This window comes from Dendrobium catenatum, unplaced genomic scaffold (genome assembly GCF_001605985.2).
Source record: "Dendrobium catenatum unplaced genomic scaffold, ASM160598v2 fragScaff_scaffold_96, whole genome shotgun sequence".
Taxonomy (NCBI): domain Eukaryota; kingdom Viridiplantae; phylum Streptophyta; class Magnoliopsida; order Asparagales; family Orchidaceae; genus Dendrobium; species Dendrobium catenatum.
In genome coordinates this window covers 217,633-234,263 of record NW_021318558.1, presented here as the reverse complement: position 1 = coordinate 234,263, position 16,631 = coordinate 217,633, and the positions used below count along the sequence as shown (strand labels likewise).

The following is a 16,631-nucleotide window of genomic DNA, read 5'->3' as shown; positions in this document are numbered from 1 at the left end:
CACACAAAACGAACACATATATACGCTTTCGATGCTTACAACACGACAAAACGAAGTTCGTCGCAGTGTTCTCAACGAATCGGGTGATCATCTAAAATTTCTTTTTCGGCGTTTGTGACGCACCGGAAAACTGCCTATACACGCTTTTCGCTAATATGGTGAGATGGGAACCCGGTGTGGTGCCTAAGATGACACGAAGATATTCATAAGTACCCGCTCGCGGGGAAACAATTGGTTCTCTTTTGCAACAGGCACCGAAGACCCATATACGTCTTTATCTGGCTTGGTGGGGTTCAAGATTTCATGGTCGCGGTGTCCTCGTACGAGGGCACCTACTGTACCGCTTTGCTCTAGTGTGGTGGGAGTCCCAGTTTTTCGTAGTTTTCCCCTAAACGAGGGGGGTGGGCGGGAGGCTATCGAAATTTCGGGTGAACTTAAGATTGCACTTGGACTTGATTTGAACTAAATGGAACTAAATGAACTTAAACTCAAGTGAATTTGAATAATACAAGAGAACTTGATTGAACTCAAAAGAATAAATGCAAAGAACTTTAACTTGAGATTGTAGTTTGGGACAACTACAAAGAACTTGAACTCCATTTGAATATTAAGTAATTTGAATGATTTGAGTACAAGCGAAGACTTGCAACTTGATTGCAAAGGACTTAATCTTTAACTTGGATATGAATTACAATGATCTGAACTTGGACAACAATAAAGAAATTGGCTTGAATCAAGGCAAAGCGCTAATAATTGTTAAGAATGATGAAGTCAAAGAAGTCAAATAAACAAGTAGTGGTTTATGTATGAATTGACCACAAACTTTGACATCAAGTTCTTTCTTGGATGATAGTATTCAACTCGTGGAATAAAGACATCAGTAAATATTCATCATGCAAATTTTGAACTCAAAGAAACTGCACTGTACTCAAACTTGACAGTGGAGCATATTTGGTTTGAACTGAACTCGAACCTAAATTTAACAAGAACCACAGTGGATTTGACATTAAACATTCAAACTCAAATGTCTTGAATAATTGACAAAGGACTTGATAACTTTAGACAACAGTACTCTTGTATGAAGAAGTAAATTTGCATAGAAGCTCGCACATAATCAATGCTACTTGGGTGTAAACCAATACACCAGACACTTACAAGTGATAATGATGGATAACATGAAGTTGCCCATAAGTAATGAAAGATTTCATGAAGCTCAGAATATGATGGCAGTTTAATATACAAGATCCACACAAGTTGTGTTGAATCACCTTTGATCGACATCCACCATCTTCCAAACATGAGTAGCAGTCCCTACAAATATTTAAGGAGATGCAAGAAGATGTAATCAACATTGCAATATCCCTACATTCAATGTTAACTAACTAGTAAAGGAAAATGATATTCCCTTACAAACAACTATGGGGTATATGTGAGTATGCATGAGCGATAATGATATGCATCCAAATGACTATCATGCAATTCATATAAGGACGAGGATGATTGATGCATGTATCAATCATACAAACAAATGTATTGTCTTCTTATTGCTTTCAAAGATAACAGAGAACTTGTCTTCAAATATGAATTTGCAAGATAATATACCAAATTCTACCAAGCGACGACCGAGACTAACACATAGGAAAATAACCTATAAAGCGTTGAATGGTAAATGTTATGCCAACATTCAAGTAATGATAGTAGGGAAGTCACAAATGAATGATGCAGTTACTTATGTATGTTGAAAGTCAACATACAACGAGCAATATGCAGTGAATGCTGGATCCTCCCTACGACCAACTATATGCATACATACAACTGAATACACCGGTCTTCTGCAAGCAAAGACGAATAATACAAAATGAATGCAAGCGCCTACAAGCAGCGGTAGAAGATCTTTAATACATTCGAGTCCTTTATGAATACAGATATATGTACAACATCCACCCATGGGTAGATGTAGAAAGACTTCAGTAAATGCAGTATCCTATAGTCGACTTCATTCTGCGAATGAATACATCTACCTGCAACAGTAGTGGATGCATTGTAAGGACCAAAACTATAGTAAAATGCCTAAAGAATGCAGCGAATACAAAGCTCCTATGAGCCGTCGAAAGAGACCCGTTGTACTTTTAACTTGCTATATACGAGCAAAGGCGAATGACATGCAATGAATGCAGGCTTCTATATCCAAAAGCAGGAGATTCGTTAGTGCACTACGATACACCTGCAGAAAGCAACAAGTAGTGCACGACAGTCTACATGTACAAAGCAGTGAACAAGCAATTTAGAAGCTGCTACAACACGCCACCGGATCCGCAACACTCGTATTAGCAGACATAAGATATTTATAAACATTCTAAAAATGATCTCGCACATGCACCGTAATTTGTATACACATAGGTACATAAAAGGGCAAGTGCAATCATAAAACTTGCATGCGCCCCAGCGAGCGTGTCGTAGATTTACACGTGACGTCAAGGGATGCTATGCGGGTCAATAAATTTGAACCCGATCCTCCTAAACAAGTAAATAGGAGTCGACAAGTTTCAACAAATAATTATAAAATGCCCTCAAACACCCGCATGGGCCCCAACAAGCGTGTTATTAATAAGTGAATTCAAGTTTGAACCCGATACTTCTATACGAATCAATAGGAGTCGACAGGGTGCAAACCATCAAGCAAATATACTGTAATGGCAACCGATATATTTGTCTTAATACATTTATATTAGACCTTCAAGGCCTAACAATGATAATTCACTAATAAAAGCATAAAAACTACGAAACTCGTTCCTCTATCGACAGCTCGATAGAGTCGACAAGGTTCAGTCCATAAATGAAAATCGCCCCAAACACCTTGATGTGGCCGTGTTTAACAGAAAATTTCATCCGGAGGGGTTAATTTCACAAATATTCTAAATGTCGTCCTGAATATCCAAAAATCTAAGATCATCCAAAATCCAGAAATTCAAAAATATTTATAATTGAAATCTAACCATACACCACTTTAAGCAAAATTCATCCACCATCCATAACAGTTTTCCATGGTGGATAAATCAAACTTCAACTCACATAGAGCTAATGCTTAGTCAAAAGTATCACTAGGATCCATTCTCAAACAATCTCCTGTCAATAAGGACGTGGTACGTGTCCTCTGACCGGCGGTTTTGTCGTCAAATGGCACCGCAGGATAAACGGTTATGACCAAGGGCCCTCTGAACCGAGTGGTTTTGCCACCAAATGACACCACGAAATACGGTTATGACCAGAGCCAATGCGTTCCTTATCGGCATCAAATCCTTGAGATATGAATCAATAAGATATAATCGATAGGGCAGAAAGCCCTCTGTTAGCTAATGTGAATTCAAATTTGTCCCCTTAGACAAACATTTACCAAAGGCCTACAAAGTCACCTTGGACGAAGCAACTCATGGCTGCCAACAAGGATCCTTCTGTCAGGTTGGTCGACTACCTCCTCTAACAAAGTAGACCAGGGACCATGATGGCCCGGGACGACGGAACCATGGGATCTTGATTGGGTCCATCATCCATTCCCCGACCATCCGCTTTAAGTGTAAGGTGGTGAAATTTCCGTTTTAAATATCAAACTTTTCAAATTCCCAAATCCCAAATCCGATTCCCAAGTTCAAAACCCATGCTTGTTGACATATGAACAGAAGAAAAAGAGAGAACACAAAATGAAATTCCCGCGTACATACCTTGAATCCATCATATCCTTAAAATCTTGCCAAAATCGCACCGATTCGACGCCGTTCGCGTCACTTTCCCGCAAAATCTGCGACGACGGCCTCGATCCTCATCCTTTTCGCGTCTATAAAACAAAAGGGAGGCCCTCTTCTCCTCCATTGCTGGATCCCGTACCCCCTCTGTTTCTTTGTGCTGTGCCCTCTTCCCAAGCCGAGAGAGAGAGAGAGCGAGAGAGAGAGAGAGAGAGAGAGAGAGGAGCTTTGTTCCTAACCTCTTCCTCCAAGCCCTGTGCCGACTTCTCCACCCTGAGCCCCGTCGAGCTCCTCTGCCTCCTCCGATCCACACACACAGAGAGAGGGAGAGAGAGAGCCGAATCTCCCTTACCTCACGTCGATCCCTCTTACGATCCCCTTGCCTGATCCAACCTCTCAGCCGATCCCAAGCAGCTACCGCCTTGTCTCCTCTGCCTTGCCCGAGCCATGACCCCCTCTCTGCTCTTACCCGATATCCCCCTTAGGTATAGGTAATTTGTTTTTATTATTATTAAATTATAATTAATTATTATTATTAGTTAATTATAGTAAATTATAATTATTATAATTAAATATTTAATTATATTTAATTAATTAATAATAATAATTAGTTTTAAATTAAAATAAATTATAATTAATTTAATTGTTATGGTTAATTATTTTTATTAATAATTAACTATAAATTATTAAAATTAATTATAATTAACTATTTTAATTTAAATTAATTATTATTAGTTATAATTAAATATTATTAATTGTTATAATTATAATTAATTATTTTTAAATTATAATTATTTATCATAAATTCTAATTAATTATAATTAATTCATAAAAAAATGATTCTTTTCTCGTGGCTCGCAACGTGCCGGCAAATCCCCTACCCGCTCACGTAGCGTTGTAGGGAGGGAAACCGGCGCGGCGCTTGCGGCGATTTAAGAAGCCCTCTTCAATACTAGCAACGAGCCGGCAAACCCCCTACGTGCTCAAGTAGCGTTGTAGGGAGGAAAACCATTGTGTCACTTGCGGCGAAGGGGATAAAAAAATGTGTTTTCTTTTTTATATAAGTACCCCCGAATGCCCACGTGGTGCAGAGGGGGGAAATCTATGCTTATCTCTAACATGTGTTTTCTTCTTATAATAAAAAAATCAAACACCCTTAAACGCTCACGTAGCGAGTGGGGATAAAAAAATACATTTGCGACCTCGATGTCATTTTGACACCTACCTGCAGCGCTCACGTAGCGTTGAGGGGAAGGTTGCCTCCTGCTTTTTCCCCTAAACGGGGGAGACGTCGGGAGGCTGCCGAAATTTGGATTGAAAATCCAAGGACAAAATATTGAATCTCATTTGGACATCAATTGAACTAAATTCAAACTTGAATAACTGAGTAAATGACTTAAGTAAAAAATTCAAGCAAGAGAAATTTGAACTTGCACATCGAACTATACATGAATTCTACAAGACAGCAGGGGACTACTTGAACTCGAATGAGTAGAATAATGGACTTGATCGAACTCAAAAGATCAATTTGGGACATATGGACTTGATTCAATTGATTTCTAATAAATTCAAATCTAAGTGAATATAAACTTGAAAGACAACAAAAGCTTGGACTTGAAACAAGTGAGCTCAACTCGAACTTGGATTTGAACTAAAGTGCAAAGGATTTTGAGTTGACTTGAACAACATGAACTATAAAGAAATTGGATGGAACACACAAGAATTGGGCTTTGGATGAATTAGCAAATCAAAGTTTAAATGCGTCATATTCATCCAGGTGAACAGCAAGTACTAAATTACCATGATGACTTCCATCAATTAGCCATGTTAGTCTAGTTGCAAATGGAGGCATAACGATATTTCAATGAACCTTATAACACATGTGCAAGATGAGTCATTCATAATTGAAGATGAAAACCAAGTAATTATCAACAAGAAGAAAGGATGACTTGTGGATGAGAACTAGAACTTAAGCTTGCTACTTGAACTCAAGCAAGAATCAATTGAACCAATGCAAAAGATATCTTGAACATGAGCTAAACAGCATCATGTGGAGTTTGGAATATTTGAACAAACAGCTCTCTTATAACATGCACATGAAAATGAAAGGATAAATGAACGACAATCATCTCAAGTCAAATACAAAAGAAATTACGAAAGAACATTGCTTGATTGCAAGGTCATTACATGAGGGCCATAGAAACATGATAATTGATTTGTAAACATGATTCATCTCCAAACAACAATCAATAGGAATCATCAACTCAATTGAATGATTATCGTATAAAAGCTCCAATGGATGTTGTAGTTGACCCAAGAAAGTTACTCCAACAAAGGTGTAAATCTTCTATCAACAATAATGAGCTTGACAGAAGCTTGTAGTGTCTTGAGGATACAGGCAACAATTGCTAGAAGGATTGAAAGACGTTCAAGCAAATACACCAATTGCAGCAAACATACGCATATGCAATGATGATAATCAACAACGAAATCTTTTACTAACAAATAAATGAACTCGAGGGATATGCAATGAACACAATGATATCCCACCAATCAATACTTGTGGACTTGCATATTTATGTAGCAACCAACATGCAAGTGGATAAAACAACCTACCAATTAATGTGCATGAAGAGGTTGGTTGAAAATGCAAACTCCTGTGAATCACTGTAGGAGACTTGGTACATACACAAAGTTTCATCTACGAGCAAATACAAAAAGAGAGCTGCAATAGATATGAGCTCCCTCCTATGGGCTACTGTAGAAGACTTATATACATTCAATGTACCACTAACAAACAAAATATGAATATTATAAAATACCCCTGCACATGCACAGTAGCTTGGGGTATACAATTAAGAACCCACATGGGTCCTGGCGAGCGTGTTATTGGTACACACGTGACGTCTAGGGATATTGCGCGGGCTGACAAGTGAATTCAAGTTCGAAATTGATCCTTCTATATGGGTCAATAGAAGTCGACAGGGTTCGAACCAACAAACAAATATACGGTTGTGGCAACCGTTATATTTGTTATAACACATTCATATTAGGCCTTTAAGGCCTATAACAATGAGAATTGACTATCAAGGGAATAAAGCCTACGAAATCCGATCCTCTATCAATAATTCGATAGAGTTGAAAAGATTCAATCAACAAAAGAGAAACGATTCCGAACACCCCGATGATGGCCGTGTTGAAAGAAAATCTCAACTAGAGGGGTCCATTCCAAAAACTTTTAAACTCCACTCAAATATCCACAAAAATCCAGAACATCTCAAAATCCAAAAATCCCAAAATCCCAAAAATATTTAAAAATGAAACTATCCATACCAACGCTTAAAGCAAAATCCATCTACCCTCCGCAACAGTTTGCCGGGGTGGACAAATTGAAAATTACTTCAACTCACAAAGAGCCAAATGCCTAGTCGAAAATATCATTAGGATCCATTCTCAAACAATCTCCTTCCAGTAAGGACGTGGTACGTATTCTCTAACTGGCAGTTTTGCCACCAAATGGCACTGCAGTTAAGCGGTTATGACCCGGGGCCCTCTGAACCGAGTGGTTTTCCCGCCAAATGGCACCACGAAATATCGGTTATGGTCAGCGCCAATACGCTCCTTATTGGCATCAAATCCTTGAGATATGAATCAATAGGATATGATTGATAGGACATAAAGCCCTCTGTCAGCTAAGGTGGATTCAAATTTGTCCCCTTAGGCAAATATCCAACTCAGGTCTACAAGGTCCCCTTGGACGAAGCAACCCATGGCTGCCGACAAGGATCCATCTGTCAAGTTGGGTCGACTACATCCTCTGACTAAGTAGACCAGGGACCACGATGGCCCGGGACGACGGAACCATGGGATCTTGATCGGGTTCATCATCCATTCTTCCACCATCGGCTTTAAGTACAAGATGGTGCAATTTTCATTTTAAATATCAAATCTTCCAACCCAAATTCCAAATCCAAACCCAACTCTTCAATTCCCAAATCCATGCTGCCACTATATGCCAGATGTTGTGTTCTCCACGTATTTGATTGACGACTAGCCTTAATCGAAAGTTCTCTCTCGTTATCGAGAGGGGTAATTAACTATAGGGGCTTGCGCTTATAGGAAACCAGAACTCAGATCATAAAGTCCTCGCAAAATGAGGGCGAAATCTCTGGGTAGTGTCTTATTTACAAACTCATCTGCCTTCCAAAATTTACTCCGGAACATATTCCGTTAAAACTCCCTCGTCGGATAAATTAAAAGCGAGCGGGGAGGCCGGGGCCGAATTTTCGGAGCCCACAATGCTGCCACTATATGTCAGATAACACGTATTTTCTACGTGTCTGATTGACGACTAGCTTTAATCGAAAGTTCTCTCTCGTAATCGAGAGGGGTAATTAACTATAGGGGCTTGTGCCTATAGGAAACCAGAACTCAGATCATAAAGTCCTCGCAAAATGATGGCGAAATCTTTGGGTAATGTCTTATCTACAAACCCATCTGTCTTCCAAAGTTTACCCCGAAACTTAATCCGTAAAACTCTCTCGCCAAAGAAAAGCAATCAAGCGGGTGGAGGCCGGGGACGAATTTTCGGAGCCCACAAGAATGTTTAAGGCTTTACCGTAATCCATTTTTACTGTATTTTTTCTTTTCTTAAACTACCAAATCACTATTTATTTTTTTTACAGATTCATTGGAACACTGATATGTTATATGGATATTCTTACACTAATACAAAAAAATGCATACACACATAGGTTTAGGTGTATGCATCTCGTCGGTATTCCCAAGCAATTGTTGTTGGCTGAATTGATAATTTTTGGTGTTAAGTCATATTGAATATAAATATATGTACATATTCATATTCAACATGCATGTACATATCTGTCTTAATACGAAATGACATCCATGTTTATCTATCTTTTCTAGTCTGTTTCTACTCATTACAGTTATTGACGTCTACTATTGTTACCCTGTTTTCTTCTTTATTCATTTATTTATTTATTTTTTAATGTTTTCCAATAAGATTAGCTCATATTATTCTTGTCGATGGACTCAATGAGGCATCTAATCTTGATTTTCTTTTGCCATTTTATGAGAAAGTGATACTACTTTCACTCATCGAAGAATGTAATGTAGCATCTGATCTTGTTTTGGTTTTGCCATTTTATGGGAATGTGATATACATTTACTCCAAATTATGACAGGGGCAACCTCCTGAACAATTTAAAATAGCGATACCAAAGATTCCAGCATATTTCACTGTGAGTACTTGGACACAAACGACAACTAACTACTGCAAATTAGCTTACTTTATGCTGAATTTTGATGTCTTTTAAATGTTTTGTTTGTGAACATTAGTTAGATCGGTGATACAAGATTCAATTATATTATTTTATTCAAAACTACTAAAAGGCTCGTGTAAGTTCATTGGTTAAAAATGCTAGTTTGAAGAATTGTGGCCTACACAGAAAGCTAATATTAATATGTAAACTTAGTTTTAATGTGTTCAGCCTACAATAAATTAACAGAGCAAATGCACATTATTGGGCAAGATCTAGAATGATAAGAAGCCTGAGCTAGTCACTATCTAACCAAATGATATTCATTACTATCTTTTACTCAAACACAGCACTTTTTCCGGTGATAACGATTAGTAAAATTGAAAGATGTCTGAGTTTAGCCTACAATATGCATAAACAAGCTAATATGCAAAATAATCATCAATTAAATAAGTTAATGAGAATTAGCTTTGAGAAGTATGCTTGGGCATTGTTGACAAACTATTAACAATGACACAAGATAAATTCATTAACCATAAAATAATATATGAATTTCTAGAATAAGCTGTCATGGAATAAAGATAGCATGGTCCTAAATTTTTGTATAACATAAAACGTGTTGAATGAGTTGATTACAGGTATACGATTCACCAATATGTGGATGGCAGCAATATAAATCAAATATAGCTGTATCCTTCTACAAATGTAGAAGTTTTCTGCAGCTGCAATAAATTCTACAGTTGTCGAAGTTTGCAGCAATCCATACAGAAATCTTATTTGCAGTTGCGGTTATCCACAATTGCAGAATTTTTCTCCAAATCTATCTGAACAAATTTCTGCAGTTATTGGAAATTGCGGTACAGAAGCTTGTATACAATTGATAAGCTAAACGACCCTAAAGGAGAGAGATGCTGAGAAAGCAGATGCAATTGCTGTTATCTCTGAATAGGGTAAACAATGCTCATTGTTTTCTTTTAAATATGAAGCATTTATTGGCAAACTTAATTACATTATAAGGTTAAAGAAACTCACTAAGCTCCTAAAGAGCAGCTCAAAAAATGCTTACCAAAATTATGAAGGCTAAAAAACAAAAGCACATAGCAAACTAGCAAAAGCTCAGAATTTGAGGATTATGTTATGTCGATGGGTATGTACATTAATGCAAACAATATACTATTCCAAAGGATGACTATGCTGGCTATTCTCTATGGAAAAACAGAGAATGAAAAAAAGGGAAGAAGAAAAGGGCAGCTAACAAATTTCAACAATCTTAAAAATGGAATTACGTTGTCTTCAAAATCAGCATGAATATTCACAATCAACAGCGATAACTGAATAAGTTATCTATGAGCAAAGAAAAAGAAGCAACAACTGCTCTTTTTCGCAAATTTACACTTGGAAACTTCCCTAATCAACTCCCAAGCACCAAAAAACATTATGATCCTTAAGATGTTACATGTAGTCCCCTATCGTGATTGTTTTGTTTAATTCTTAAAATATCCTTACATATAAGCTCCATAAGGGGAGCTTGTTTAGATGAAATGAGGCATTCTGGCAACTGGATCCTTCGTCTCCCTTTGTAATTTTTTATGTGAGATAATTCCCCAAATTTTATTTTGAATTTGAGAGTCAAATTTAAGAAGTTATTGTAAAAGGGTGCCATAAAACAGATTTTACAAGCAATCCCATAATTCTTGTCTTGATTTTTTGGGTTTGTTTTGCGCACATTTGTAAAGGGTTTCTTCGTAAGGCTTAGACTTGTATTTCCCTGTTTTTTAACTCACATATGTTGAGTATATTTCAATTTTCTCTAGTATTTTGAAGAGAATTCATAATTTCGCTAAGATTTACTTTTTTGGTTATTTTAAGGTTTGCTTGGTTGAACGCAGGAGTTTTGGGATTGCAGAATAAAATTAATGTTTTATATTTATTTTTTTTTTATTTGGTTGGATGTAAAGAGTATGTATGTAAGTTTATGCAATAGATCTTCAACATTATCCTTGGTAGAGGGGGGCTGGTGATAGAAAGGCAAGGGTGAGGATGGCAAATGAGCATTTAGTAGATGAAGGGGGTGAGGGCGGCATGGTGAGTGGCATGATCAACAGTGTTGGAATGATGATGAAATGATTGGGGTTGGTGGGTTTGGGGTTGACAAAGTGTGATTGTGGGTGGAAGAGTTTGGGATAATGATACTTGGAGGATGGGTCAAGTTTGATGATGACTAGGAAGGTGATGATTGAGGTGAGAGGTGGGGTTAAGGATTTCACGAGTTCTCAGTTTGCAATGATATCTTTAGAAGGTGATCCTGCTAGGAGTACTTCATTCATCATCCTACCCACAACCTCTTATCTGATTTCATTTGTCAACCATTGTGAGAACACCTGCTTCTTGATCATCATCAATAGCTGCAACGTCAAATGTAGATCCTCTCTCAAGCATGCTTTTGTTGTGATGGGAGCCTCTAGTGCTTGTGTACTTGTTTTGGACAATGTGAAATGATGCTAAATAAAGTAAATTAATTTTAGCAAGTTTCTTTTGTAAGGGAAAAACCTCTTTTGAGTTTGAGGACGTCAAAAGATGACTGGAGCCTGCAGTGAAGAACTAATTGTAGATAGACCCGTAGGGGACAATGGTAGGAAGATCAACTGTATCCATCTAAGAGATTTTCCTTGTAAGAAATGTGACTCTAAATAGAAATTATTTTAATTATAGGGGTCGAGATTTCGTAAAGCAGGCTCTTAAGGTTAATTACATCTTCGACATATTTGAGAACACTCTCATTTACAAGTTAATGCTTATGTTCAGATGCTTGTGGATTTATTAGTAGGGATATAATGATCTCATCCCATATTGAAGAAGTATAATGGGGCTCAGATATGTGAATATTAGAAAAGTCAAAGAGATTGGTGCTGAGAGAATTGGTTACCTTTATATGGGCAAGTTCATATGGATCCATAGATATGTAAGTCTCGAAGTATGGTATGTTGGGATGTGGTTAAGATATATATGTGGAGTATATCGATATGTTTGTAAGGTAAAGGGACACAATCATAAGTATTTAATCATGAAATCTTTAATTGTACTTGTGAAGGTAATCTTCTTTTTTAGGAGCTCACAAATTTAATAAAAACATATAGTCCTTCATAAGAACATTCCATATTCAAAGGATCTAAAGGTGATAGGATTTATGTTCTAGAACTCTTGATGACTGTAAGATTGAGGGGTAAGATTGAGTGGTACATTCTACATATAGTGGAAATGATATTCAAAATAATATTTAAAGCTCGATTGTATGAGATCAAGAAATCTTGAAATCTCTTTAATATAACAAAAGGTATGAAAGATATGATAGATGAGATTTATAACTTGGTCATATGGGATCAAAAACCCAGTATATCTTCTTAATATGATTTGGAAGATATATAGGGTGGTATAAAAATTTAGACATCTTCTTAATATGATAGAGAAGATAAGGAAATGGAAGATTAAAATAAAAAAATGCGACTTACACCTTGATTGTTAAGGATCAAATAAAGTTCACGGTGCTCGTTTCTTTCGAAGATGTCGAAGAGGGGGCGCAGAGGTAGCACCGGAAACAAATTCCGGATGTCGTTGGGTCTCCCGGTTGCAGACACGGTGAACTACGCTGACAATACTAGTGCGAAGAACCTGTATATAATCTCTGTGAAGGGGATCAAGGGATATCTCAACCGGCTCCCATACGCTTGTGTTGGTGACATGGTCATGGCCACCGTCAAGAAGGGCAAACCAGATAGGAGAAAAAAGGTCATGCCCTCTATCATCGTACGGCAACGCAAGCCTTAGCGTCGAAAGGATGGAGTCTACATGTACTTCGAAGGAGATTTGGTTTGCAATTTTCTTTTCATGTATAGTTGATTAGATTTGCAAATTTGCCTCTTCCATGATAATGCTAGTGTTATTGTGAATCCAAAAGGGGAAATGAAAGGTTCTGCAATTACAGGACCTATTTGGGAAGGAATGTGCCTATGGCCGAGGATTGCTAGTGCTGCGATGAAATTTTGTAGTTGCATACAGGAAGGTTTCAAGTTGTCCTACAGAACTGCTATGATCCTTTTTAAATTTTTTGCCACAATATTATTTTCTTTGAACTTTGACCTAATTCTGAGAAATTTAAGCTTTCAATGAATCAATTTAGGCGGGCTTAAAAAAAATGGTCAAATAAAGTTGGACTTTTCTTTCTTGTGATAAGTAAGTTTTCTCTCATTGTTGGGAGGGGCTATTAACTAAAGGGGCTTGCGCCTATAGGCCAAAACTCATATTATAAAGTTCTTGCAAAATGAGGGCGAAATTTCTGGCTAGTTTCTTATCTACAAACTCAATGTCTTCTGAAAATTTACCCAAAACTTAAATCTGTTAAAACTATACCCGCCAAAGATAAAGAGATGGTGCGGAGAGGCTGAGGCGCCAAACATTATTCTCTTACCAAATAGATCTTTTATTTGTTGGCATATTTATGATTTTCTTAGTATGGATTTAACAAAGCACAAAGTATTAGCAAATGAAGAACTAGTATTCAAGTAATGGGTTAAAGCTTTTGATGATGATAATGAGAATCTATCTTCCATCCCTAAGAGTACTAAAGTATTTATATGGTATTGTAAGAGCTACACATTTAAATAGACTTACCAGTTCATTTTTCACATTGTAATAGTTATTGTTATATTGCTTTTAACACTTTGCATCTGAAAGTTTTTAATGAAGATAGTTGTACCAAGCTAATCTCAAAAACTCTTTCCGTGTTTTTTGCTTTCCTTTATAAAGATGGTCATAGTTTTTTTATTTTTTATTTGGATAAATTAGATGTATCGAATATGGCTTTCAGGGCACTGGAGATCTAATGACGGCTCTTTTACTTGGATGGAGTAATGTAGGTTTTCTATTTCAATTCTTATTATTTGTTTATGATTTATCTCTGTCACTAACTCTCTTACTTTTGTTATGAAGAAATACCCAAATGATCTTGACAAGGCTTCAGAGCTTGCAGTATCTAGCCTGCAGGTATCACTTCTATTAGATATAATTTTATTACTTGCCTTTGTAGTTATTATTATTATTATTATAAAAAATTAAAAATATTTAACTATCAAAGTTGTTATTAACAAATATTAAAAAAAAACTGCTTAGAATTCGCATTTGCCTTCTGAAATCACCTCGTTTTTTTGTTATAACTGCATTTGCAGCAGAGAAACTCTCAATTTACTTAATCTTTGCAGGCTGTGCTGCAAAGAACCATTGCTGACTACAAAGAAGCCGGATTTAATCCTGGATCAGATAGTCTGGAGATTCGGCTAATTCAGAGCCAAGACGACATTAGAAATCCACAAGTTAAATACAAGGCTGAAAAATATGCGCCAAAGATTTGATGCATAGCTAAAACTCCAAGATTTCCTTCAAAAATGTAAGCTGAGACGGCGTTAAAGTGAATGTAATATGAATAAAAAAACATTGAGGCATTCGTGTCCTAATTATGAATCTTTCATTTATGATTTCAATTTTCAATCCATTCATGTTGGGAAAATGATCATAATAATACCAAATTTTAGAAAAAAAAACGAATTCATGTATTTTATGTATCACAATCAAATCATTAATAATTTAATAGAAGCTGAAAATATGGATTCTTTATTTTATTGTGTTCTTTGAGATTGGTGATATTATTGTAAATGGAATTAAACTGTTTTGAGCTTTGTAATTTATCAATAATCAAATTAGAAATTTAGGTTTCATTTGGGATGGCTTTTTTACTCTTTGAAGTTGCTTTCTAGTTCAAAATTTTTAATATTTATATTAAAAAACTACTTTAAGAAGCAATAAAAAAGCCGTCTCAAATAAAATCTTAGTTGCATGTTGCTGTCACTGCAGCCTCCTTGAACCATTTATTTAGATTATGCTGATCGGACGTTCTGGTCATTTTTGTTTGTCTAGTTATGTTTGTAGGGACTAGGGGAACATAGGTGAAGTAAAGATTTTGTTGAGTACTAATAGAAATTTCTCAAATAGTTTTGACTAGTTGTACTTGGCAGTGGGTTCATCATGTCTATTGGAGACTTTAATTTGATGGTGATTTTACTTTTTTTTTTTTAATCTACAAATTTGTATTAAATTTAATTCAATGTGATCACTGAATCTAACTAGCTTGATCTAAATGTTCTTGGGTGTATTATAATCTAGGATTGTATAGATGTTCATACATCTTATTCAATTACTCAAATAAAAAAACTAATAAACATATTAACATTAAAAAATTCAATAATGAATCAATCCTAATCTTTTTAGATTCTACAAAAAAATATGGATAATATATTCATGAATAACTACATTGACAAAGGTTGTTGGATACATGATGCTTACTTGAACTTTTGCTATGTAAATATTTGATCAAAATATGTTTAAACATTGTACTCTACTTATGGAAACAATTCATGTTTAAAGCTTTCATAGTCGAGTTAATTTGAAGTATTTGTATTTTCTGGAATATCTTTTATATTAAGTTAAAGGTAAAGTTTATGAGATCACATTACGGAAGGGTTATATTAATGCTTTTATGGATACAATGTGATTCATAGGAAGAGATATACATAATAGTCCCTTAATTTTATAAAGAGAAATATTAAATTTATCGGCACTGTTGAAAAAGTATAGTGATAAAATTGAAAATTATAAATTAACATTCTATGGTTATTTGATAATATGAAACATAACATAAATGGTATTGTCGTGACCTGAAACATTTGCGGTGATAGAAAGATATAGGGTTTAATATGCAAGATTTTGTTGCAACTCAAACTCTTGGGTTTATGATTTTGATGACATCAAATATTATTATTTGACTCTTTATTTTTTCTCGTATTTATAGTGCATATTTATTTGAGTGAGTAATAATATTTCAAGTACATCATGTATGATTCAATGAAGATTTAGGGCTTAAGATTGGATAAAATATGGTGTGATTAAAGAATAAGTAATTTTCATTTATTTATTTTTAATTTTTTGAGTCAAGTTCTATAAGGGTATATACTAGTTTGGTGATCGTACATACATATAGGGGAGTGAGAAAGTGAGAAATTTAGAAGTGTAATATTTCTAAACTAATCTTACTGTATAATAAATATCTACTTTATGATCAATAACTTGAAAAGTCATCATAACTATTAATTAGAATAATTAAAGTTCTATTAAACTCATCATAATGTACGATCCATATCATAATGAATAATCAGTAGAAATTAAGATCTCAGCCTCTAATTACATTTTAAACAATATTTTAAATTTAATATTTGTACTAATCTATCATATGGTACACATCATATTATAAGATATCATTAAATCTTGCCTATTCAATTCTTGTAATTAAGGGATCGAATTCGAATTATATGATCTATGGTTGTACTGTACAATTTGTGATCGTACTCTACAATTAGAGTCAACTCAATTAAATTTCTAGAATTTTTTAAGCCCTCTATTTAAGCTTTTTCATAAGAATTTATAAGAGTATTTATGTCATTTATTGACTAAATTTCTTCTGAAGAAAGCTTAAAGAGAGAGTTTAAAATTTGGGAGAGAAAGGGTA

The 16,631-nt window shown here is 35.5% G+C and overlaps 1 protein-coding gene and 1 pseudogene across 5 annotated transcripts in view; both read left to right on the top strand.

Annotated features, from left to right (window-relative positions):
• The window catches only part of LOC110107278 (pyridoxal kinase), a 109,959-nt gene extending 95,346 nt beyond the window's left edge, over positions 1-14,613 (top strand). For 4 of the 5 annotated variants that reach the window (XM_020837481.2, XM_020837482.2, XM_020837483.2 and 1 more), the window contains exons 10-13: positions 8,945-9,001; positions 13,884-13,928; positions 14,006-14,059; positions 14,275-14,613. In XM_020837481.2, coding sequence (XP_020693140.1) covers positions 8,945-9,001; positions 13,884-13,928; positions 14,006-14,059; positions 14,275-14,424 — 306 coding nt within the window. In that variant the 3' untranslated portion in view covers positions 14,425-14,613. Of the gene's footprint in view, positions 1-8,944; positions 9,002-13,861; positions 13,929-14,005; positions 14,060-14,274 lie in introns of all 5 variants that reach the window. The other variant, XR_002304341.2, reaches the window with a different exon arrangement.
• Positions 9,010-13,854, top strand: LOC110107280 (annotated as a pseudogene).
• Positions 14,614-16,631: the final 2,018 nt, after the last annotated feature.